This window comes from Montipora foliosa, chromosome 12 (genome assembly GCF_036669935.1).
Source record: "Montipora foliosa isolate CH-2021 chromosome 12, ASM3666993v2, whole genome shotgun sequence".
Lineage (NCBI taxonomy): Eukaryota > Metazoa > Cnidaria > Anthozoa > Scleractinia > Acroporidae > Montipora > Montipora foliosa.
This window is the reverse complement of record NC_090880.1, coordinates 5525704-5551762: the sequence shown is the minus strand read 5'-3', so window position 1 is coordinate 5551762 and position 26059 is coordinate 5525704. Positions and strand designations below refer to the sequence as shown.

The following is a 26059-nucleotide window of genomic DNA, read 5'->3' as shown; positions in this document are numbered from 1 at the left end:
TCGAAACAATAGAAATCAAAATGGCCGCCGTATCTGCAAAAAGGTCTATTGAAGGATTATTCTTAATTGTCAATTTCTTACAAGTGAAGTATTATCGGTCATTTTGGACAATGAAAGCTTGACAGGGATTATGGGAAATGAACATATTTCTTTAAAAGCCAAACCCCAATATCTGGATTTGCAGGACTCGAACCTCGGAACGTGTGATTAATAACCCATTCTTTTAACCACTAGACTACCACATCACTAATTGCGAGATCGTCATTATTTATTGATCTCAATAATTTTTCTTCCAAAAGTGCCGCTGTAAAAGTGTATGAACACCCGCTAAGAAGCAAGCGTACACAGTGAAAAATGTCGGTTACCAAACTGAAAGAAAAGGCTAACCATTTTAAAATCAAGCTTTAGATTTACCCATATATCAGCCATGATTTTATATATATACTAAATAGTTTTGGTAAATAATCGGCACCTATTTTAGTTGATCTTTAGTTGTTAAGTGGATAAAAACAGTTCCTTCTATAAAGTGGGTTCTGCGGGTTCAAATCCTGTCCAGGTGCTGCTTTTACTCTTTTTCTTTTTATTTGTTACCACAAGTCCTGGGACAAAGTAATCTAAATGGAGGATTAGTCTTCATTTGGAGCAAACTGACAATGAAGTATAACCCTTCATTTAAGGAAGAAATCTAATCTCGTGCCCAGATCTCACTCTGTCACCGGAAATGTGAGATCTGGTAAAGTTCGACAGTACACCATTTTCATTGGCTACTAAAAAAAGGTTGCGGCAATGCAATCTACGCTCCAATTGGCTTATTTTGTGGGGCACTTAGTGAAGCTTTGAATAAATACTAGTTGTGCGGAGGAAAGTTTTGTTCTTTTCCGACCCCGGAAAAGCTTTACAGTTGAGGAAAATCATTTTTAAAATTTGCGACGTTTGAGTAAATGGTACCGACGAAAGCCCCACGTACCCTGCCACTCGAAAAAGTTCTGCGTAGCTTGCTACGAGGTACGCAGAAACTAATAAATTCAAGTTGAAGTATGTAATTTATTCAAAACAGTATTTCTCATTCTTTAAAGCGTGACTCGCGAATTAAGTAGTGATCAATTTCACAAGATCGTGTCAAGAAAATAGCGCTCGTTGCAGTGATAGACCTAATCGGCTAACTCAATGTTGTACCCAATTCAAACCCTTTGGGAATAAAACATTTTGTTCCAGGTATTTCCATATCATTTAAATATGAATGCTACATTATCATGCAAATACAATACACAAAGAATCTTAATCCCGGAGGATTTGAATTGGGTACAACATTGAGTTAGCCGATTAGGTCTATTAGGTCTAAGCACTCTGTAACATTTTTGCTTTCAATTTACGGTTTGGTTAACTACACTTTTCACGAGATTGTGTGAAGAAAATAGCACTCGTTTACTGATTAAGCCTGAGCGTTCGTTGCAGTGATTAGGTCTAAGCACTCTTTAACATTTTAGCTTTCAATTTACGGTTTGGCTAACTACACTTCGCACGAGATCGTGTGAAGAAAATAGCACTCGTTTATTGATTAAGCCTAAGCGCTCGTTTCAGTGATTCTGCAGTTGCTTCGACAATTAAACAATCTCGACCGTTCAAAAACAATCGCCTGTAGCCTTTCTTTATGTTTCGGTTTAAGTTTAAGGTTTCCTTGTCCTCTACCCAAAAGAATCTCTTCAAGAATACTCTCGAAATCCATGTTTATTCCGCAAAATCGCCCAAAATCACAACAGAGAGTACGAACATGCGCAGTGATAGAAAAGCCCGTATTTCGGCCTCGCTGGCACTGAGCATGCTCGAAATCGAACTTCACCAGATCTCCCTTCCGTATGACCGTGGGAGATCTGGGTACGAGATAAGAAGAAATCGTGTTGAACAATTTACACTTGTAGCAGGGCATGGGGCCTATCTCGCGCCAATCCCGCTCTGCCTTCAAAATGGCGGACTTGCGTTTGAAACATTTCATCTTTAAACAAGCCTTTGCTGCCAAAAAAACATCGGCTCTGCCCGCCATTCAGCTTATAGATTTAAAATCCCTATCTTTTATTACAGTGTCATTAGACGTTATTCGTGTTTCTATGGTTGAACTGGATTACTGGAACGAGCATGAAGATAAATCATCCCATCGCATTATTCTCAATTTGCTGATTAATGTAGCACAACCGCCATAATTCAAAGATGTACCGATAAAAATGTGCTCTCTTCATTGACGCCAAAGATTAAACCGCTCCTGGACCTTTTCGGCAACCATTTTAGCAATGGCCAAAGACGAGGTTGCCCCGGGAGATGGAGCATTTCTGACATGCAGCACTCGGCTTCCGATGTCCCCTGCACCTCCGTCGAACACAAAATCTTCCACTAAATTTCCTTCAAGGTCCATGGCCTGTGCACGAACACCTGCAGGGCCCCTGATTGGTTGATAAAAACATGCAGAATCGTAAGTAAATGGAGCCAAGAGAAAATAAAAGGGGAAGAGAGTGCATCCTCATACATGCCCTTTTTCATAGGTTATGTCTCGAGTTATTTTTAGATCTACTCGCACGCTGTACATATCCTAAGGGGATTAGGCAGTAACCAATCATATGGCAGGAATGTGTTCTCTGAGCGTGGGCTATGGTGTGTAAGGTTAGGGTTAGGCGTAGAGGGTGACATTATCACACCGGAGAGCAAGTTGACATTCACACTTTCACAGAGCAAATCTTCAATTGATAGCGTGTATATCCACACAACCGGAAATTTCATCCAACACTCATCCCGAACAGCTTATTTTACGCTTCTCTTACCTCTCTACATCCTGGACTTTAAGACTAGGAATGTATCTTTGTAGTTGCTTGACTTGAGCTGAAATGAAAATTCCTCTGTAATATTCCCCAACTCCAAACGTAAAATACTGGAACATCAGCTTTCTTAGCCCGCTGAAACAATCAGTAAGAAGACATTCAGGTCCTCCCCGTAACCACTGTTACGACCATTAATCTTAACTTAAACTGAAATAATGTTTTCATTAAAGTGAGGCAGCCGCATTTTCGACGACTTTTCCTTTTATGTGCAAGATCGGGGACAGTCGCAAATTATGTCTTTCAAATAATGTATGATGTACCAGTATGATTTAACACAAAGATGCCCTTTCGGCAAAGCAACATACCGGTATCCCAATGCATCTATCAAGTCTGAGAAATTTACATCTGTGAGTTTGTATCCTTCCCTTGCGAAAGCCAATACTGCATTGGGGCCAAGCCAAACGCTGCCATCAATACGCGGGGTGAAATGGACCCCAAGAAATGGAAAGTTAGGGTCTGGAACCTACCGTGAGGAGAAGCAACGTAAGTAATTTACACTTCAGGAGATTCCTTGGTAACAGAAGCTAATAAAATGTTTCGTCCAAGGGCCGGCTGTTACCAAAAAGAGGGGCAAGTATTAAATGTCTGTTTCCTCAGTGTAGTTTAATATGATATATAATAACCGTGTCTTAGAAGCTTAAGGTGATTCCCTGGTTTGTGATTGCGCAACTCTACTGCGCATAATTTCTGGCGTCATTGGCGCGCGCATTAGCTTGCGCACACTGATATAATGGCGGATTTTCATTGACGCCAAGCTTAGTCCGTCAAGGAATGGCTATTAGGGTCCTTTAGATTCTACGACGAGAACGAGAACGAGTTCGAGTTTCGACTGCCCGTATTTAGCGAAAATACTAAGGAAATTTATAACCCGTACTTTTAATCTTACTCTTTTTTAGCAGTATAGGTTGCTCAGTTATTCTTATTGCTGGTAACTGAGCCTTTTTGCTCATCAAAAAAAGCGAAAACTGCTACCGTGTTGTTGACTTGTTTTGATTCGACGACATTTGTGCAAAACCTCGCACTAGAATGACGGCGGCATCACGTTTTTCCCGCCAAAATGATGCTGGTTTGCGCGCGCTCACTGTTGCCTTATGAGAAAATCTCGTACTCGTAGTCGTTCTCGTACTAGAATCTAAAGCTCTCTATTTTCTCCTGAACGAGTACGGTGACCACTAATTTTTATTTCATATTTTCGCTGAGAACGACATCTTCATGGAGTAATAAAAAATACTAGTAAAAATCTATGGCCAGTTTTTTGGTAATTTCATAAAAATGTACGGAAGGAGCAGTTACGAGTGAAACAGCCCACATTCAAGTTTTATCTACGCTAGAGTGTTAATTACTCACAAAGGCATTCAAATACATTTTTCAGGATTGTACGCGAATTAACCATAGAATGAGAAGACCAGGCTCTGCGTTCTACCATGGATTACATCCATTTAATCTAGCTAAATTTGTGACTTCCTGTCTCGGTCAGTTGAACGGACTCGAATCGTTTCAGAAACCAATACACTGCGCCAAACAACTTTGAGATGGTTATTCAGTATAAAAACCGGTTTCTTAGGGCCGATTTACACGGTACCATTTTTGTCGCATGCGATAACGGCTTAAGACAGGCCCACATGATTTACGATTGTTGTGTACGTCAGAAAAAATGTCGTGGATTTTAAAACATGTGTTAAAACGCTGTGACAATCGTAAGTCATGTGTGTGCCTGTGAGCTTGTCGCATGCGACAAGAATCGTAGCGTGTAAATCGGCCCTTAAGAAGCCACCAAATGGAAAAAGCCTATGCCAACAATTTAGTTGTTTAATACCAGCCTCACATGATATTCAGAAACAACAGTTATGCCCCAATCTCGCAATCCTTTCCCGGGATACTTTTAAACCATGAGCAGTCTCTCTCTAATTTCTATAAAATCAGTAGAACGGACGTGATTCCTTGGGGCGCATATTTTAACTGACCTCTACGGATTCGCAGTCTGGGGCAAGGTAAATGAACCACGTAACGCGCTAGCCGTACTTTTATCTTTCCCTAAGGAAATCATCATGAATACTCACAACTAAACTATTGTTCGGGTAACTTAAAACAGTTTATTTCATATTTAAAACATGTCTGGTGTATTCGTCAAAACATCTGCTGTACTCAAACAAAGACAATTATTTCTTTCTTAAAACCAAACAATTACATTTGCTAACACATTTGTTGTTCCTTTAAGTCATCCATTGACATCTCTTCACGCTTTTGGAAAATGTTTGACCCACGCACTCGCGTCCAGATTTCTCCAAACGGTATCCAAGAGGGAAGATACTCGAAAGATACCTGCTTCCAAATAATCAAACACTGTCTCCCGCTCGTGGCAAATACCCCTAATTTCCACTAGCTGCTCCATTTATTTGTATCTTGAACGTCGGATTGTCTACTACGCTGGCGTATGGCGCCACAATATTTGCGGGGGAAATCGGGCGTTCAACGAGCTCTGAAAAGAGCTCCAGGTCTCTGAACGTTGATTTGTACGGTACAATTTTTGTCGCACGCGACAAGCTTATGACAGGCCTACAACTCGTTTACGATTGTCGCATACGCTGCGACAATCGTGAGTCATGTCCTAGGTCTGTTGTAAGCTTCATGTCGCGTGCGCCAAAAATCGACTGCAACAGGTTTATTTGATATACAAAAATTTGGTTTTTTCAACGGAGTTGATAATGTAAATTGGCCACCGTACAGAGATTCTAAAAGCTGACGTTTCGAGCGTTAGGAAAGGTAACGTTTATACAAACGTTAGCCCTTTGTCAGAGCGAATCGAGGAAATAGTGGGTTACGTGTAGTTTTTATAGTAGAGTAGGAGCTACGCTATTGGTGGTAACATGGCAACGAGAAAAATAGGAATATATTAGTTAAATGAAAAGCGTTCGTTAATACCGTGAGGATTAAGGGTGCCAATTTGGAAGATGAATTTTTGTTCCAGATTTTTGCGGCTTTCCGTCGTACCTAGATGTAGGGAAAGGCCGCAGATAGCCATGTTGTTTTTTTTTTTTTTGGAGTGGTTAGGGAGATTAAAATGACGAGCGACTGGCTTCGATGCATCCTTGTCATTCTTCTCAACATCGCGAAAATCTCCCTAACTACTTCCCCACCGACGCAGCACCACAGTTTCTTTAAAAACTACCCCCTTCATTTAGGTTAATTCGATAACCACGGCCTGAGGTCGGCAAGTTGGTCTGAGAACTGATACTGACTGCAGTATTAAAATTCGTGGTACTTATGAATGTTTCGAATGAGTGATTTTTCACAATGGCTTTTGTTTCGTATGACACGTCTATCGTTATTCAGTGCTCGGCTAAAAACAATGCCGCTCACTCAAGGAGAACGGGCCATTCTCAAACGAAATCACAACTACCAATTTCAAACTTAAAGGGATAAAGATTCCTGTTGACCAAATTTCAAAATTGAAACTGTTTTTGATCCATGTTCAGCCCATCTCCCATTTGCTGTGCGTGCAAATTGAGAAGGCAGTCCCACTAAATATGACCGAATTTAGTCCATTTCTAGAGGAAACGGATAGTCCTCATACTTGTCCTGTATCATTCATATTGAGAGCCCAATGTAGCCATATATTTCGGTCCGCGGAAATGTCAAATGTACACTCACGTTGTGCTCGCGGGAAAATCGCAGCAAACAACATGGCGAACATCGAGGAGGAAATTTTGCTGCAAGCAAATTTATTTCTTCTTTTAGTCCTAAAGTGACGACGTCGTCAGCTTCAAAACCGAAGGAAACATCGGTTTTGGGATCGAAAAATATTCATGAAGATCCAGAAGGTATCCTCTCCAACCGCTTCAGATAACGACCATATACGCAGTTCTTATGTTGCGGAATTTGACCTCTGCGTCCGCCGCCGATAAATTAAATTTCTCGCCGATTTCATTGTCCTCATCATCACTTTCGTTAGAGTTCCATAGCCCACAAGTTCCAATCTCTCTTGCTTAGCCTTGGCCAACCAGTTTACGGTATTATCTAAATTTAAAATACCGTTTCCAGTCAAATACTGAACGGACAATGAGATTGGGTCTCATTACCGCAACGCCTCTGATTGGTCCGCAACCAACTAACTGCAGTGGGATTATTATATGACTAGCTCCATGAGCGGGCAAGATGAACCAAATCCCGCACTGTGATTGGCTACCCGAGCGGGCAATATGGAGCTATCTTGCCCGCTCGGGATTTCTCACTTGGTCCCGCAACTTCGTCTCGGTTTTTCTAGGCCGTACTTTTCCTTTAATACAACACAGCGACGAGTAGTTTCTTTCTGTGTTTTTAATCCGACATCAACACTAACTTTGCGCGGGACCGGTACACAAGCTTTCAAAAGGGGGGTACAGTCGCTACAAAATGGTTTCGGGTACACGAGAGAACCCTCCCCCCCCCCGAGTTACCCACTCATTAGTTTAAAAAATTATATCAACTGTTTACATGAGGTGGGCGAGACAACTCGGGTGGGCGAGACAACTCGGGGAGGCGAGTTGTCTCGCCTCGGCAGGTAGGGTAACCCTGGCAGGCGAGACAACTTTGTTCGCATGTAAACCGTTTGGCTCGACCACCCGAGACGAGACAGCATAATAACAATCAAAGAAGCAACAATTTGGGAGCTTATACATGTTTTTAGCGTAAAGAAAAGTTTTTTCCCGCCATAATTCTCAACGCTGCCAACGGAAAATTCTCGATTCATAAACAGCCATTATTTAAACTACGTATTAATGCTGCGTTAAGATTGTCAGTCCATTTGCTGAATGTGAAAACGCAACTATACTTAACAAAAAGGAAAGGCAAATGATAATACGCATTTTTTGAAGATGCGTCTTAAAATACATGCATAATTAAGTAAGGTCAACTTTGTCTCGCTCACGCAATTCTCATATAGACGCTCGGTAAAGTTGTCTCGGGAAGGAGGGCTGTCTCGGTTAAGCGAGACCACATAAACAAGCCCTTAATGTCCGATTTGCCCAACCGTGTGGCGACGCCTATATCAACTAAACAAATCCTACAAATTGATGGCTTGTCACATATTGTCTCTTGCGAACGTAGGTTGGAAATGGTTGAGAAATCTTTTCAATGAGTTTTCGATTCATTGTCTTTTGATAATTCCGGCTTTAGTCTGTATTTGTTTTTGGCGTGTTTGTGGTGGGGAGTCAACAGAGAAACGTTTGTATTGTGTTTCAATGAAACTGCTGCTGGTCACAAAAGCTTTAAAATTATCTTGTTCCAACGCCTCTCTCTCTCGTCCCTCTCTTATGAGAAGTTGCTTGCTATCTACAGAAAACAGGCAAAATCAAACATGTTTCTTTCATCTTTGGCGTAATGCAGATTTGTGCTTGACGTAAGCCGTTTGCCGTTTGTGTTCAGTATCGTTTGACTGATCTTTGTTCTCGACCACTTAGGCAGTCCATTACAAGTCCAATTTATCAACCCATGCATCTGGTCTATGGACTAGGGCTCGGTGCAATACAAACAGTACCACATCCAAGCTTACTTTACACACATGCCTCACAAAAAGAGGATCGACAACGAAGATAAATATCTAACCTGAACATTTCTTCACACTTCACTCTGGCTAAAAATGTTAATTACTTTGTCAAGTGTTCGACTATTTCCCGAGGCCAGCAAAGCTCTCCAGAAACAGCAAATGAAGGCAAGCTTCAATGGCAAACTTGTAAGGCTCCTCCTTGCCAACGAAAAATCATTTAATTGCGCCGCGGCCTCGTTTCCTTGTTTTATAAATTGATCTATAGCTCTAACTATGGCTGTATAAAATAGACTGATATCAATATGTTTTTTGAATTTTGCTCAACACCAAATCTGAGCTCGAAGTTTTCCATGAGCGAGAGGCTTTTTCTAATGATATCTGATAAACAAATTTATTCCGAAGCACAAAACCCATCAATCAAAGACGAGAATCGCAAAGACAAATTGACTATTTCATCATCCCGTACGAGGGTTTCTCTTCGTGGTACCAACGGCCAGTTGTCTTAAAAGTTGTCAGAATCACCTAAAATGGTTTCCACAATGCTTTAAAAGCTCGTTTAGAGAGTTTGTAGCAGCCCTTCAAAATATTTATCTGTTCGGATGTTCTACGGGGATTTCAGGTTGCTGTAGAACGTCCTTCATGGCTTTTTTGCCTTGTCCTGAAGTTAAGGCAATCGTGACGGGTCTGATAAAAAAAACTTTACATTAAGTAGTCGTCCTTTTTTCCCGCAAATTTTAGGGAACGTTTGCCCCTAATATGATTCTCAAAAAAACTACGGCGAAAATGATACAAGTTATATATCTTCAATTTTCCTTCCAGCGTCACAGTTCACTCTTACTCAGCTTAGCAAAATTTAAACGTTCTTCAAGGTGGTTTTGAAATTTCTACGCACTCGCCGCACTCTTCACTACTTTTCTGATATATATAGGAAATCTGTTCAGAAGAAATGTCCAAAATCTTAGTAGGCCTCGAAAGTTTAACTTCGAATATTCGAAAATGTTAACCCACCATCCTTCCGAACAGACAATTACCGAAATAATAATTACTCGTTGGCTGCCCATATTCTTTTGCTAGATAAATCTCATAAAATTTTGATGAACTGTCTTATTGTCAACAAAAAGTTGTTTACTGCCTCGTCTGTGAGTCACTACAATGTGTTGTCATTTGATTGGTAGGAATCGATGATTCAGCATTCCCAAAATAGAGCTCTGGAGACAAGAAAAATCTAGTTTGGAAAGACTAAATGAACTGAAGCTCAAGTCTTAGAAATCATTTTATACCCGCCGTTTTTGCTTCCACTTCACAGAAGAGTTTCCTGAAAGAACCAGTGCACAATGGCATTCCAGCTAGCTCTGCTTTTTACCGGGATTTTCGTTGGGACATTTGCCAAAACTTCTGTGCAAACAACAAAAACCCCTGGCATGAGTATACCCCAGTACAACATGAACAACAACTTTTACGCCGGACCACACTGCTGTAAAAAGATCGAGCAGCAACTCACTGAGATCAAAGAAGCAATCGCTGCGCTAAAGACAAACCAAACTGGCGGCTCTTATGACAAAGGTTTACAGTTACATGTATACATTTTAGATACTGTTACTTCTAAGACATCAGTGGTTTACGTTTTCGCATCTGTTCCGTCGCAAAACTCAATCAAATTACGATCAATTGCTTTAAAAACATTCGCTAGCTCTGTATAGTATTTTCCTCTATGCGGTCCATTCAACGTTTTAGATGGATAGAGATAATACCAAAACATACTGCATGACAGAAATTCATCCCGATTATGTAATTTTTAGGCTACAAGAACTGCGTCGATGTTTACAATTCTGGCGAAAAGATAAGTGGTGTGTACAAAATCGATCCTGATGGTTTGGGAGAATTTGAAGTGTACTGTGATCACACAACGGCTGGCGGAGGGTGGACGGTCTTTCAAAAAAGACAAGACGGCTCCGTAGATTTCTTCCGCGCGTGGGACGCCTACAAACGAGGCTTTGGTAATCTAAATGGAGAGTTTTGGCTTGGACTGGACAAGATTCATCGCCTGACTGTAAGCAGCAGCAGCAAGCTTCGCGTGGACTTGGAAGACATTCATGGAAATACAGCATTTGCCGAGTACAGTTCAGTTACAGTGGCAAGCGAGCGAGCAAAATACCAGCTGAGTTTGGGGACATACTCAGGTTTGCAAACTCTGGTGATTAATAAACAACCCTGTGTTAATTGAGATGGCCAAACTTTCTCATTTCAACCAGATGAAGTGTATCTCCAACAGATACAAATTCTCCACAGATCTCGGAGAGTTTTACTTACTTTTCAATGCCAAAACAAATTGTAAGCCAGCGAGTTAGCAAAAAAAAAACGAAAAGAGAACTTTACTGAAAACCCTGGGTTATCATTTCAGTCGTGGTGATAAACACATTACATCGATTTCATGGCAAGTAGTCAGAAACAAGAAACAATATCGAGTACGTTTTAAGGATTTGTAGCATTCTAAAAAAGTTAAGATATTGAGTTTTATTTTGATTACTTAAGCACGGTGCCTCTTAATTCAAAGGCATTTTGCCCCGGTTTATGATTATGCAGGAAACGTAGATTTATTAACAATTGTTATTGAAATCCAAATAGGAAATTGGGGGTAACCACGCATTTTTGAAAGATAATTGCTGAATAACATTTGTAAAAAGCTTTAAAATACAAAGCAATGTATGGCGTTCTTTCTAAAATTGAAGCTTAATTATCTCTCAAAAATGCATTGGTTACCCCCAATTTTCTTTTTGGACACCAACAGGACTTACTAAGATCTAGTTTCTCCGGATAGTTTTAAACCGCGCAAAAACACCACTATTTTAGTAAGCATCACCGATAGAAAACCGGAGTATCTAGAGATGCGCAGAACTTATGCACAATAACAATAGTAGCTGCTGTCCTTAATTCGATTTCTTTTCATGGTCCAGGGATGGCACAGTGGTCGATTCCCACACTCGGTGTCATATGTGGGTTGAGTTTGTTGGTTCTCTACTCTGCACCGAGAGGTTTTTTTCCGGGTACTCTGGTTTTCCCGTCTCCTCAAAAACCAAAATTTGTTTTGATTTGCTTTCCTTGTACAGTAAATTTTAGTTTACAGTGTCCCCAATATTAGTGTTCCAGCGCTAGAACGACTAGACACTATTTTAAAATAAAGTTCCTTTCCTTCCTTTTCATTCAGGCACTGCAGGTGATTCCCTTGGTTATCACCGCGGCCAAGCGTTTAGCACCAAGGATCGTGACAATGATAAATATGGAGGCAACTGTGCGTCAGCCGATAAAGGTGCCTGGTGGTACAACAGTTGTCACTACTCCAACCTGAATGGTCTGTATCTTAATGGCAAGACCGATGGAAGTGGAATGACCTGGTATTATTGGAAAAATAGTCAGTACTCTGTCAAGCGGTCTGAGATGAAGATACGTCCACAGAACTTTTAAGACTCTGTGTCAGTGTATCACATACCAGTAACTTACTTAGTAACCAGGGGATGGATCTTATTGGTCATCAATGAATCGAACTGCTTAACGCGCACAACCGTGTAAAACACTAACTAGGTTTCACAATAAGAGATTTCTTGCGATTACATATCAGTAGCTTAGCATACCGCGCATGTTATCATCCGGTAGATTTAGATATATCAGTACTTGATTTGTTTCACAGAAGCTGTAAGCAGCTGGGAATGCTTTAATAAAGTTCGCTAGAGGTGACCAATGATAAATGTACTTCATTTTTCCTTGTCTGCATGATAGTTTTAACCCTTTTATTTTTCAAGAAAGGAAAGAAAATTGTCCTTCTTTCAACAATTCACTGCCTTTTTGCTCTCACAAGCCCTTTCCACAAAATAACTCAGAGCAACAACAATTTCGAAAATGAGAACATTAAAAGAATGGTATTAAGCTACGCCTTCACTTCAGATAACACTAAAATTGTCAATTGTCTAGTTAAAAAGGAACCAATTCGATCCGGATGTTACCCTGGATTCCAGCGAGAAAATAACTTCTGGAATCCAGGGTATCTGGATGTAGGACCTCCCTGAAAACCTCTTCCGGGTGATTGGAGCTTCCTAGGTAAATACCTCGAATTATTAATTATTGTTCACTTATGAATCAAGCACTGTGCTTCATATTTTTTTAAATTAAAAGCCAGTTACAGAAGCTGATAAGACAACTATTGATGGTAATGATGTATTATGCCTGTGAAAAGGAGATATGATTTTATCTTGGCGACTCAATCGTGAGAAGTTTCTGTACCACATTTATCACGTGACCTTGAATGGCGATCCTGGCTCCAGTTCTTGTAGCTCCATGGGTGAAGCATAACGAAAGAGGTTCGGTTCGAATTCTGCTTGTCGTTCCAATTTCCTGTTGCCAAGCAACCATCATATGAACTTGTCAAGGGTACAATACGCCATCATTATGAAAGAAAGGTATATTAGTTGAAGAGCGGGTTATAGACAAAAGATAGAAGTGATCTTCGCATTAATCAGGACAATTTAAGCAAACTGTCCAGATAATTGCGAAGGTGACTTCTATCTTTCGTCCATTACCCGCCCTTCAACTACTAATATACATTTCTTTCATTCAGTAGTCCTTTCACGAGACCAAATGCGCCCAACAAAGCCCGAGGATCACTTCTATCTTACCCCATCACTATCTTTGGACCCTTTTGATAATGATAAAAAAAATCTACCACTATCCCAAAAGAGACTTGCAGTAGCTTAGCCGTTACACCAAGTTTTTCTGACACCATTGTCCCGCATTTCTGCGCACTGAAATTATAAAAATACAAGAGATACACCAACACCAAGCGCATTTTCTTTGTCCGCGATAAGATCAAATGCGCTAGACCACGAAACCGATCATGGAATTCGCCCAACAAAGAGGTGAGGCACATAGCTTATCGTCTTTACCACTGAAAAACGCAACAACTTCTCCACCGTTGTTCACAGACCCTAAACCAGGCGGCAGCTTGTTTGAAACTGCAAACCCACTACCCCCCCCCCCCCCCCCCTTTTCCTCCCCCTAAACAAGCATGGGTAATTACATACCGGATAGATGTTTCCATTGACTAGATAGTTTTTGTCTTCCTTTAGCTTCAAATATTCTCCACGGAAGGGAACAATTCGTGGATCTTTGGAACAACCCGATTTCTCTGCTAAGCGGTCCGAGTATAGTCCACCACACGTGACAACATAGCGACAACTGATAGGGGACTGGCATGAAACAAAAAGGAATCGGTTAGGAAAAGGCGAACCTCATGCAAGCGACTGCTCCGGACATCCGAAAGTAAATGAGATTAAGTAGCAATAAATTTAGCGGATTAAGACTATACGTTTTCGAAAGCGACTTCAGGGTGAACGAGAAGATTGTCACTAGGAAAGTTTTCACTGCTATACTTGAGATTTGTTCGCAAAAAAAGACACCATGAATGTGGAAAATCATCGGTGCCGCACGAATTTCGGAAAGGTCAAACATTACTTCATCCTATATCTTCATCAAATTAAAGAACTATTAGCACAGTTTACAGTATTATGATGAATCTGACATTTTGAGTGATCTCGAATGGAGTAGCATCACATGGTGGTTGCAACAAGAGCTTAATTACATGTTATGATTTCTCAGGCCAACTAACGGTCATCGCAGTTATCCACCTGTTTAAAAAATCCCCTAGTGGTGAATTTTCGGCTCGTTAGGGTTGGGCGCTTATTCAAGGTGGGAAATTATTCGAAGAAAGGTTACTCCTCATTTTTTCAACATTTTCGGCAAGTGAGCACCTTTTAGAAAATAACGTTTAACGGGAGATGACGGCAAAAGAACTTTTTGCCCTTACAATATAATTATTATATTTCAGTTTTAGCAGGAAATTGTCAGATACTTAAGGAATCTAACAGAACTCTTGTGAATTCACACTGGGTTAGAGAACAAAATTTTTTTGGAAGGCTTTTAAATGGTTGCTTCCTCGATGTCTCCATTTAATTAAGGAAGGGCATGACTTGGTTGTACAAAAAAAGAATTATGTAATAAATGTGACAATTAAGGCCCGAGCAAATGGCTTGAACATTTGCTTCAACCTTCATACGATTTTGCAGAACAGCGATGTTGAAACCGATGCCCCCCACCCCTCCCCCCTTTCAACATTGTTGGGTAAGAGCGTGCATACTAATCGGTTTCTCCATGACCTATCCATGCTTTAAAAAATTAACATAAATATATTGTTGAGAAAGACGCACTGGAACATCACAAAAAGAATGAAGTAAAATTAATTGGGAAGCTTAAAACAATCTCTCTTACTGCTAGTTTGTATTATACATAAATAGTAAATTTGCTTACAACATTCTTCCCATGCACTGTAACTGGATGAGTGTGGCCTAGCAAAGAAAAAGAGAATATGATACCAACATTACAAAAACATCCCAAAACAATCCTACATGAAAAGGAGCAAAAAGAAATACAGTAAGAAGAATGTGTGCGAAAACATTCCCGAAAGGCAATACCAGTGATGCGCAGAGTATAGTTAACCAGGTTATCGAGTGATCTCTTGCAAATAGAGTGCAACTCAACACTGACAAATGCAAGGAGCTCCGAATCTCGTTCCCATCGAGAAAAGAGCGATCTAAATTATTGTGCCCGGCACAATCTTCAATAATGCATGTGAATTTCTTGGCGAAACACCCATAGTGGATCATATTGATTCGTTATGTGATAAGCTTTTTCATAGCATCGCATCCAATAAAGACCATAGGCTGAACAGCTTACTTCCACCATTTTATAAGAATCCAAGGTATAACTTACCCTTACTGGCCGTTACGAAGTGCCACATGTCCGCTGCCCACCAATAGGGCAAAGAACTCGTTTATCCTCCCAAGGGCTCACCAAGCGAATCATTTTTAGAATCATTTTTAGAAATGTAATTAAGGTTTTATCAAATTGGTTATTATTTACTATAATGTAGATTCCATTTACATATAGTTAGCATCTGTATTCCATTCTAATCAGTATTGTAAAAATTTTTATTGTAAACATTAGTATTTAAATATTATGTAATTGTATTATGTGTAATGAGCTGCCACGGTTTATACCGCTCTTCACTCCTGGTCTTCTTTTTGCTTTCCTGCTACGTCTGTCTTGATTTGGAGCTCAACCAAGAAAAGTCAACTACAAATGGAGCATTGGGTAGTTGTTTTGGAGGTTTATTACGTCGTATTTCCTACGGAAAAGGCTTTAATTTGTTTTATGACTCTGCAGTAATTTCACTCCAACAAGACGCTACTCTACCCTCTTGGGACCCATGGAATCTGAAAGTTAATGAATTTACACATAGGCGTTCAAAGCACAAAAGATCAAGGCGACCTATACAATATTATGCAAATTCCGTTGCTACAACCTGCCTAATTTTACAACATGGAGATATAGAGATTAATCCTGGTCCAGTGAACACTGTGAATAACAACCTACAAAACCGACGGCTAATATCTGCTTCATTATTTAACGCACGCTCTCTTCGTAATAAATCATCCGATATTTACGACTACATAGTGGATAGCAAATTGGATTTTTGCGCCATAACCGAAACCTGGCTCAATAGACCAATTTCGATATATTAAAATTCAGTCCAAAACAAAAGGCATCATCGAGAGGCTCTGGGGAATAAATATAAGGATTTGTATGAGTTTATTCCCCAGAGCCTCGAGATGATGCATTTTGTTTCGAACTGAATTTTAATATATCGAAATTGGTCTATTTAAATGATGACGCTGTCAGGAATGAGGTGTGCCCTAGTAATTATATACTCTTAGATCAACCGCGCGCTGGCCATCGTAGGGGTGGAGGTACTGCTGTTATGTACCGGGAGTCATTATTTCAAGTTAAAAAGCTCGACGGTGGTGAACTCAATTCATTTGAGTTCTCGGAATATTCTGTACGGTCGAAGCATCAAAATCTCCGTGTCATTGTAATATATCGCCCGCCCTACTCGGATGATCATAAAGTGATAACAGCTACATTCCTGAATGAATTCGCTAATTACATTGAAATGAAAGTGCTTTGCAGAGAAGAATTACTACTACTAGGCGATTTTAACATCCGCATCGACGCTGTAGATGACAACGATGCAACGAAATTTTCTGACCTGTTGGAATCTTTTGGACTTGTGCAGCATGTAGAGTATGCTACACATGTACAAGGACCCTAGATTTAATTATTTCACGCAAATCGGACACTACCATTTATGGTGTGCCACGTATTGATCGCTTTCTGTCTGATCATGGTGCTGTTCACTTTACCATCAATTCTAACAGACCAGATATAACAGTGAAGACAGTATCGTATAGGAAGTTGAAATCCATCGATATGAAGGCGTTTCAATTAGCCATAGCCGATTCCGATTTATGTCTGGATCCACCTGATAATCCTGAAGATTTAGCGACGTGCTACAACAACACATTAAAAAAGATCCTCGATGATCATGCACCGCTTGTAACACGCACAACTATTAATAGACCACGCGTCCCATGGATTACCGAAGAAATAAGAGCTTCAAAACGTGAAAGGAGAAGAGCAGAGAAAAAATGGAGAAGATCCAAGTCTGAAATAGACTTTGCTGAATTCAAAAAGAAAAGGAACTTAACAACAGCATTGATGGATAAAGCACTAGAAGACTTCTATGCAGACTTTATTGCTGAAAATAGTCACGATCAGGGTAAACTATTTCGTGCTACGCGTAGTCTCTTGAAGAAAGAAACATCTGATAAATTGCCAGCATCTATTGATGCACAAAGTTTTGTTGATGACTTAGGATCCTTCTTTGTTCAAAAGATAGTCGATATTCGTGCTCGACTGGACACTGAAGAAACATCCGTCAGTTCAAGCTCTATTACTGAAGTGTCTACACTCCCACCTGAGACCATGGAAGAGTTCAAAGAACTTACAGAGGACGATGTTAAATCCCTCATACAACGTTCATCTTCAAAATCTTGCTCCTTAGATCCAATTCCATCTAAGCCACTCCCTCAGTGTGATGTGTTATTACCCGTCATCACGTCTCTAATCAACATGTCTCTGAGGACGGGGGTTGTTCCTCGAGTATGGAAAGAAGCACTAATTACGCCATTACTGAAAAAGCCCGGGGCTGATATGCACGTTCCTCAGAACTTTAGACCAGTTAGTAACCTGTCAAAAATGTCAAAACTAACTGAGACAGCTGTTTGTCATCAAATACAAAATCATCTCCTCGAACATAACATCTACCCAGACCAACAATCAGCCTACAGAAAAAACTTCAGAACAGAAACTCTTCTACTGAAAGTAAAAAAATGACCTCCTCATGAATATGAATAAACAACATGTGACTCTATTAGTACTATTAGACTTGAGTGCTGCATTCGACACTATAGACCATAAAATGTTGATTGATCGCCTTAAAATTAGATGTGGAATCACAAATGTACCTTTACGATGGTTTGAATCCTACCTAGAGAATAGATCTCAACGAGTCGTCGTTAATGGAGCTGAATCACGTTCTTTCGACTTACAGTTCGGTTTGGCACAAGGGAGCTGTCTTGGTCCTCTGCTATTTACAATTTACACTGGAGAGTTATCTGATATCATTAAACCCCACCTACCATCTGTTATGTGCTATGCTGATGATACTCAACTTTATGTATCTTTTAGTCCCAAGGACAATTGTGGAGAGGATGAGGCCATAGCGGCTATGGAAAGATGCATCAAAGATATACAGAAATGGATGAAGGAGTCCAAACTACAACTTAACACTGACAAGACGGAGCTGCTACTAATTGGCACGAAGCAACAACTTCAGAAAATAAATATGTCCACATTATGTGTCGGTAACGACTTGATAAAGCCTAGCAAAGAAGTCAAGAACTTGGGGGTGTGGCTAGACCCATCCTTAACAATGAACACACATATCAATAAGACTTGTAGTATTGCATTTTATCATTTGTATAATCTTCGTAGAATACGAAAATTTATCACAAGAATCGGTGGAAGTTCTTATCCATACATTAATTTACAGTAGAATTGACTACTGCAATAGTCTATATTTAGGTTTACCTGATTATCAAATCCAAAAAATTCAAAGAGTACAGAATGCCGCAGCTAGGCTTGTATATAATGCCGGTAAATATTGTCACATAACACCTTTACTGTTTAAACTTCATTGGCTGCCTATTCGTGAACGCACATTATTTAAGATTCTTTTAATTACGTTTAAAGCTGTTCATGGGCATGCCCCTAATTATATCAAAGAGTTAATTAAATTTAAGAAGCCTGGAAAATACAACCTTAGGTCAAATAGTGACAATTTGCTATTAGAAATAGAAAAATTGAAAACATATACTACTCTTGGAGACCGCGCATTTCAAGTCGCCGCTCCAAAACTATGGAATAACCTACCATTTAATATTAGAAGTTCATTATTTTTACCATCTTTTAAGAAAGCACTCAAGACGTATCTTTTTAGAGAAGCATTTCCTTAAATATTTTAATTGCTTACACGACGTATACAATTCTTCTTTAGATATTAAGGCCAGTTTTTTATTTTTTATGCTATTCATATAATTTTAATTGTTATGAGTAATTAGTTATTAGTTATCATTAGTTACTAGTAATATTATAAAATTGTAATTAGGTTTTTAATGGATTTAGTTCCGCGCAGGTGAAAATGTAAATTGATACTTGCGCGTTATAAGTAAATAAATTATTATTATTATTATTATTATTATTATTATTAATTCAACCTTCGAGCTACGATGTGATTTTAATAAACCTCACCTTTACTTTACCCTTACTTTGTTTATGATACAAAAAATATTAACCTGATTCTTTATCTTGCGAAGGATCACTCTCAGGACTACAAGTAAAGTCTGTTACCTTTTGAGAAAAAAATAAACAACAGGTATAATGGTATACAGGAACCTTGAATTGCAAAGACATTGCCACTTAGAGCAAGTTTCAATCTAGTGTCGTAAAACCAAAACCAAAGTAACTACTTTGACCAATCAAAAAAGACGGAGAAAATCCAGTAAAAAAATAAAAACTCGAAGTAATTACACATAGTCGACACAAAGCACAGGAAATTGTGCATGCCCATGCCACAATTGGTTTTGTTTTCACTTCTGATTGGTTGAAAAAGTGGCGCGAGAACTTTGAACCAATCACTGAGTTACCGGTAAGTCATGCAAAACCAAAGCAATTCCCTAATTACTTTCGACACTCAATTGAAAACTGCTCTATGTCCAGAAGTGCACCTAATTAGATTCATAACCAAATTTGACACCCAAAACAAATTGTCCCTTGAATACCTACAAGTTTAAGGTTATGGCCCAGTGTTTCAAAAACCAGCATATTCTTGAGCTCAGTTTTCAAAGAAACAGTAACGTTTTCCTTTCCACTATTGTCAGTTGATGTACAGTGAGAAGAGAAGATTTTACAAAACTTTTAAGTCTTGTTACCGGTACCTCATATCCAGTGTAAATATCACCTCCACCTTCCTTGAAATCAGCCCCATAACTTTTGGCCACTTCAGCCCAGTCCACAATCCCAGTATTTGGTGAAAGGATCGCTGACAAACCCTTAAAGAAAAATTACTTCTTAATGTGAAAGGGAATCAGACCAATAAAATGTCTTCATATTTCAAACTAATAATAATAATAACAATAATAATAATAATAATAATAATAATAATATTATTATTATTATTATTGTTATTATTATTACTATTATTTTATTATTATTATTATTATTATTATTATTATTATTATTTGTTTAAAATCACAGTAATCTTGTTGTTGCACTGGTATGTCCTGGGCAAGCAGCAACAAGCTGCGTTAGCTTTCCAAGACCCATTGTAGAATTCTTGCGGAACCAAGCAGAACAGTTTTCTGCATCGTTACTGGTTTCAGCCCTACCTGGATATCAGCCAAATACCCCTCAAGTCTGTCTGTAATGATACCTAGTGCCCCTATTACAACTGGGACTATGACGACTTTCTTCAAGCGCAACAAAGCCTCAATCTCAATAGCAAGGTCACGGTACTTATCAATCTTCTCCTCTTCCTTCAAAACAATTCTACTGTCTCCTGGGCAAGCTACTTCTATAATGTGACATTCTTTCTTTGCTTTGTCTATGGCAACTATGTCCGGCTCCTTTCGATAGCCCCTCTTAGTTGGTACACTTCTGTAGTAACACTCCATTACAATCTAATTGGTACAGTATCCCCATCCTCTGCAAGAAATAGTTTGCTGACGACCCGGTTCAGGCTGCTTGATATCCATCCCCGTGCCAGGCGAGGCACCCAGATCAGTTGACTGGGTCCCATTCACGCCGTTATCTAGGTTCCTTGATTTATCTGACATCATATACATGAGATTACCACCAACATGGTGGGTTTATCTGCGGGGTATGCTCCCCTATATCCCCTGTGTTCTGCGATATTAACGGGGGCACCTCAGGTAGGATGTGGCTCTTCATCACACACGGACGGTTTTAGTCAAGGAGAGGCTAGTGGCCACTCAGTGTTGGCCATAATTGCTGAGACTCATCAGATGAAACTAGAGTTCTAGGGTTCGCTTCACTTGACGCTGGATATGGGGAGACCACAAAGGCCACTAGGCCACTAGGAAATGTACTACTCCTCCAGGGATCCTTGCCCCCATATCCTGATATTATTATTATTATTATTATTATTATTATTATTATTATTATTCTCCATTTAGCTCTGAGCTTTGGCTGTTCTTATGCTGACATTCATCCCAAGGGAGCAAGGCATAACAAATAACCAAGGGTCCCCTGAGGACACAAATACAGCATTTGCATGAGGGAAAAATAGCGACTTTGAAAACTGGCTGCTTAATAGAGGGTGGCTGTATTAACCCTTTGACGCCTATTTAAAGCGGTTGTCTGAATGTCCACTTTAGTTGTGCAATGTCATTGTTCTCTGGCAGCAGTAAGTCTTTGTCATCGGTCCTCCTAGAATTTGCTATAGGCTCTATTAACAGAAGCCAGAGAAGCTCACCAGCAAGAGCAGTTTGCAGCAAGCTCCTCCAGCTGGTTACCATAATTTTACATTTTACATTTAATAGGAATCTAACAATTAGAAGTTGTTATATACCTAGACTTTCACTCTGTGTCTCAGATCAAAATAATTCAAATGTATCACAACCGGGATACAATTCCGCACCAGATGCTTTGCTGCAGTTGTGGAAGGGAAAGTCTAAAATTAATATAAAAAATTATAGTAAAAAAGCACTCATTGTCTGGTCCCTCAGGAAACTAGTTAGTTTTGTTTTTCCTTGAGTCCTGATGTTTCAATCGACTTTGTGTCAGGAAACATTAGGACTCTTGGGAAGACAAAACTAACTGTTTCCCTCAGGAACATACATTTTACCATAAAAATAAGTCTACTAGGTAATGAAAGTCAGCCTCACCTCGCAATATGGCTCAACTTCCTTGATTTCCTTAGAGTTCAAGATTTTGAGGTCTTTAACTCCATTTTCCAGACCTCGTTGATACAACTTTTCCAGCTGAGAGAGTTCTCTCTCCCCAACAGCCACTATAATCTACATGAATAATAATTTACAAATCATCCAGTAACCTTGAATCAATTGCATACATGTACTGCAAGTCTTCTTCAGCTAATAAAGTCGACTGTATATGTGTCCCTGTTTGAAGCACTATGCTCTACTGTGATTGCTGCATTTAGAAGATCCTTATTAATTTTTTATTTTCACGATCATCTCAAAATGATCCTCTGAAGATACTTAAGAATGTTTGCAAGATATTGGTAGATTGAATTGTGGATGGATGTACGGCCAGGGTTCATGTGCTATAACAGTCATATGAAGTTAGCAGATAAGTGTAACAGTGAATCATATCTTAACATGCTAGCTTCAAAAAAAAATCAACATTACTTCCTAATAGAAACAGTAATGTGCAAAACACTATGACAGATCAGAAACCCAGAAAATTAATTAACTGTTGTGATACATGCATAATACCCTGGAAAATGCAATTATAATGTTATTTGAAAAAATTACCAAAAAGCCTATGATCAGTGTTAATTTGTTACAGGTAGATCTAAAACACTGTTTTCTTTACCTTTCCACATTTCTTGTACGGTATGTTTTTGGCATCACAATATTTGTAAGTCAGATCTAGTCCCTCAACGCAAAGCTTGGCCTTTAGAGAGCCTGGGGCATAATAGATTCCACAATGGATAACACCACTATTCTTCCCACTCTGGTGAACGGCTAAACAACGACAACAAACAACGTTAAATGTAAAGTAGTTTGTTGGGAACAAGAAAACTCAGTCAATATTAATCAATTAATTATCAAGAGTAAAAATAAAATAAGATTTTATCAGCCTTGTCTTTGGGATAGGCAATACCAAATCAGAGTGTTTTCTCAGCAAGTTTAGTAACTGGGAGCTCCACTTTTAGGCTTGGCTAAATCTATATAAAATTATTGATAATTTATTCTTGTTTGTTAGATAGCAATAGAAAGGTACATAAATCAGGTAATGTCCTTGGTCTCCTGCCTTGTTAAGCATAATGTTCCTGTGCTACACACTCATTCTCATTTTTAAAGTCTTGGAGCTCAGGCATACTGGTAGCTTTTGATGTGGTTAGCTTTTGTCCAAAGGGGTTATGATGTTTCAGTAATCTACAATCATGGCCAAAATTTCTTGGGACACCTTAAAAAATCTCTTCAAGTAAAGGGGTACCATATATATAGTTTACGTCATAGAAAGTGCAGCGTACGGGGTTTATTTCACGGGTTGTTTGTGTCAAAAACCCGAACGAGCGAGGTACGAGCACTTTCTATGTCGAGAGCTGTTTATTACACATAAGACGAGAATTTTCATTGAAATAGTTTTCTGAACTCAAATTAGAAACAAAAACTCACTAAAAACAGAACCAAATGCAAATTTAATTGCAATTGAAAATATTGCAGTACATGTACATCAAGGAAATAAAGTGCTTAACGGAAAAATGCACTTACAAAAGATTTTTTTTTAATCTAAGTATGACATCAATAAATAGGATAAAGTCTCATTTAGTCACTGTCTGATTCAATAACAAAGTATGATTGCACAAGATGCACGAGATTCACGAGTGGCTTGGAAAGGCTTTTACGCTATCGTTGATTGGTTATACTTCAACACGTGAAAGAGCTGTACGCCATTCTGATTGGCTGTATAGGCTTAACACAGGTCAAAATAAAAGCGTATAGATTTCTACAAATGGGCTTTATGGAATAAAATGCTCATGTTATGTGTAATACATAAATATAGGGTACATCCTTACTTATTAAGGTCATTCTTCAAAAAATTCCCTTCATATTGGCCTCTCTAGCCCCTCCCCCCACCACCCCAGGCAAAGTTGAAATCAACTCCAGTCTTTCTAAAAGTGTCTGGTATTTAAAATCAACATTGCAAGGGGGTTAGGGGGGACCACACTCGCTTCAATGACATCATCGTCCCAACAATTCTGTCCAGGATTGTAGGTTATCAATGTCTTGTGATCTGACTTGTGACCTTTGACGTTTCCTTAACTCACACAACTCCTTTTCCTTTTCTAATACTGCAAGCTTCAGGGTTGGATACCGAAGGCTTAGCTCTCTAGCTGTTCCAAGGCCAACAATCCCTCCTCCAACGATAACCAAGTCATATGTTGCTTGAGTAACAAGGCGTCTGTGGAAGGATATAAACAATGTCACGGATGGAAGGCCAAGTGAACTTTGGAGTGCACATGCTTGGATTTGAACCTGGGCCCCGTTTCCCAAAAGGGCTCGAAAAGCCATTTGTGAAACTGCCAACCGCTTGTTTTGGAAAGCCGATCTTTAAACATGTTTTCAAGGTGACAAAAAGGAAAATGACTGTGAAGTTTGACAACTTAAATCATCTCTGTTCTTGAGATACTCACCCGAAAATGCTCACCCGAAAATGGCCCGTAAATTTTCAGTACTTTCGACAAACGGGCCCCTGGAGAGCTGAGATGCGGCCCGTGCGCGATATGCACTGCAATGGTAATAAAATTATACGCAACCAGGGGCGGCAGGTATTTTTTGCAGGTCGCAGGTTGAAATTTAAAGGTAAAGTGATAGACTTGCCGTGACTGTTACCTGAATCGCTAACCTTAGACCTAATTAGGCCTAAAGAAAAGTTTTTAGGCCTAAGGTAAGCTATTCATGTAACAGTCACGGCAAGTCTATCGCTTTACCTTTAAATTTTAACCTGCAACCTGCAAAAAATACCTGCCGGACCAGGGGCAGGTTGCTGGATGCTTGCTCAGCGCTAACCGTTAGTAAAGAGGTATCAAGACCTACAGGTTTCCATGGTATTTAACGGTAGTTAATGCTAACCATACTTCGAGTAACCCGGGTCAGGGGACGATTTCGAACGTTTATCGACGTTTAGGAGGGACATAAAAACATGCCTTTTGGCCCAAGCAACGGAAAGAAAAGTTAAACAACCCAGAAAGCGCATGACTAAGGTCAGGGAACATTAAACTTTCTCATTGATCGGCGAGCATTGGATCAACACACTGGAAAACGGTTCGGAAATGTCATGTTCTAGGAAACCCAAGCAAATTTGGTTTAAGAGAAGAGAAAGCATTATAATCGATCCTGACGATGATTTCTCCACTGACTCACCTAAACACTCGAGGTCTAAAAAGAACACCGTTCTGTACACCAATCTTTCTTCGAAAAAGAGAGGATCCCTTACTAAGCATATCGAGATTTGATGAGTTCACGCCTTGTCCACTTCATTAATACACCATGTACAAAGCATTTGCAGAGTTCAACCGGTCATATATTAAAATCCATTAGTTCATGTTTGTCTTCACGTTGTCAGTTCTAATAATCGAGAGAGATCTGGACACCTAGGTACTTCATGTATCCCCTATTATAGTGTATTTAAATTATAATGTATTCCCACGCGTATATTATAATACATTTAAATAATTAACCCTATATACGCATTCTGGACACAAGACAGCCGCTGGAGCCAATTAGTCACTCAAAAGTCCCGAAGACTTTTCGGGCCCGAAACTATTATCTGCTGCTTCTGAAAAATTGCTCTTTGATGTGTTCGAGACCAGTGAATTCAAAGCAATTGCAAAGTTTCATGACTAGAAACGTTTTCCTTTCAAAGCCACAAAGCCTTGTATGTCACTCGAAATACGCCCGAAAAGTTTCGGGACCTCGAGAAACACTCCTTGAAGCGAAGAGAAGGGCCTTGAGAACGGTAGACTGCGAACAGTCTCTCTTTTGCTCTAAATGGCTATAACTGCGGATCGCAAATACCGCGGGCGTTTGTTACGCCCGCGGTATTTGCAACCCACGGTTTCAGCGTGTGTTGGCAAAAGTGAGACTGCGCTCGACTGCTCGACAGTCAGACTGCTCGCAGTCTATAAGAACGGTAGAGGGTAAGCCACGCAAAAAAATCACAGGGAGCTCTAAAGGTCTATTTATAAAGAAAAAGTTGAATGTTCAGTTAAGGAGGTGTTAGCTCCAGACAAGTGGACTCTCGCTCTCGTCTTGAATTTCGACCTCTGCAAATATAATTAAGGTAATTCCTCAGTATTGCACTGCGCATCCTGTACTGAGCATATGGTGAGTCA

The 26059-nt window shown here is 39.6% G+C and overlaps 2 protein-coding genes across 2 annotated transcripts; one reads left to right on the top strand and one right to left on the bottom strand.

Annotated features, from left to right (window-relative positions):
• Positions 1–250: 250 nt before the first annotated feature.
• Positions 251–25317, bottom strand: LOC137980322 (L-2-hydroxyglutarate dehydrogenase, mitochondrial-like). Its single transcript, XM_068827739.1, has 11 exons — positions 25089–25317; positions 23993–24126; positions 22531–22682; positions 21861–21992; positions 19893–20006; positions 19251–19305; positions 14746–14783; positions 13464–13628; positions 3173–3330; positions 2811–2942; positions 251–2435 (listed from the first exon to the last, which is right to left on the bottom strand). Exons 1-11 carry the CDS (start codon positions 25166–25168, stop codon positions 2231–2233), a joined length of 1365 nt encoding a protein of 454 aa, XP_068683840.1. The 5' UTR covers positions 25169–25317; the 3' UTR covers positions 251–2230.
• On the top strand, positions 9641–12123 carry LOC137980323 (microfibril-associated glycoprotein 4-like). The gene is made up of 3 exons (XM_068827740.1): positions 9641–9954; positions 10191–10571; positions 11597–12123. The coding sequence occupies exons 1-3, from the start codon at positions 9726–9728 to the stop codon at positions 11851–11853; spliced, it is 867 nt and encodes a 288-aa protein (XP_068683841.1). The 5' UTR covers positions 9641–9725; the 3' UTR covers positions 11854–12123.
• Positions 25318–26059: the final 742 nt, after the last annotated feature.

What these genes read in the sequence shown, in the direction of transcription:
- LOC137980323 (XM_068827740.1), top strand. Translation starts at nt 9,726, where the DNA reads ATGGCATTCCAGCTAGCTCTGCTTTTTACCGGGATTTTCGTTGGGACA. An exon ending in TGGCGGCTCTTATGACAAAG is followed by an intron (nt 9,955 to 10,190) that starts GTTTACAGTTAC and finishes TGTAATTTTTAG; the next exon opens with GCTACAAGAACTGCGTCGAT. An exon ending in GAGTTTGGGGACATACTCAG is followed by an intron (nt 10,572 to 11,596) that starts GTTTGCAAACTC and finishes CTTTTCATTCAG; the next exon opens with GCACTGCAGGTGATTCCCTT.
- LOC137980322 (XM_068827739.1), bottom strand. Translation starts at nt 25,168, where the DNA reads ATGCTTAGTAAGGGATCCTCTCTTTTTCGAAGAAAGATTGGTGTACAG. An exon ending in AAGTTGAGCCATATTGCGAG is followed by an intron (nt 20,007 to 21,860) that starts GTGAGGCTGACT and finishes TTTTTCTTTAAG; the next exon opens with GGTTTGTCAGCGATCCTTTC. An exon ending in TTCGCAAGATAAAGAATCAG is followed by an intron (nt 14,784 to 19,250) that starts GTTAATATTTTT and finishes TTTCTTTGCTAG; the next exon opens with GCCACACTCATCCAGTTACA.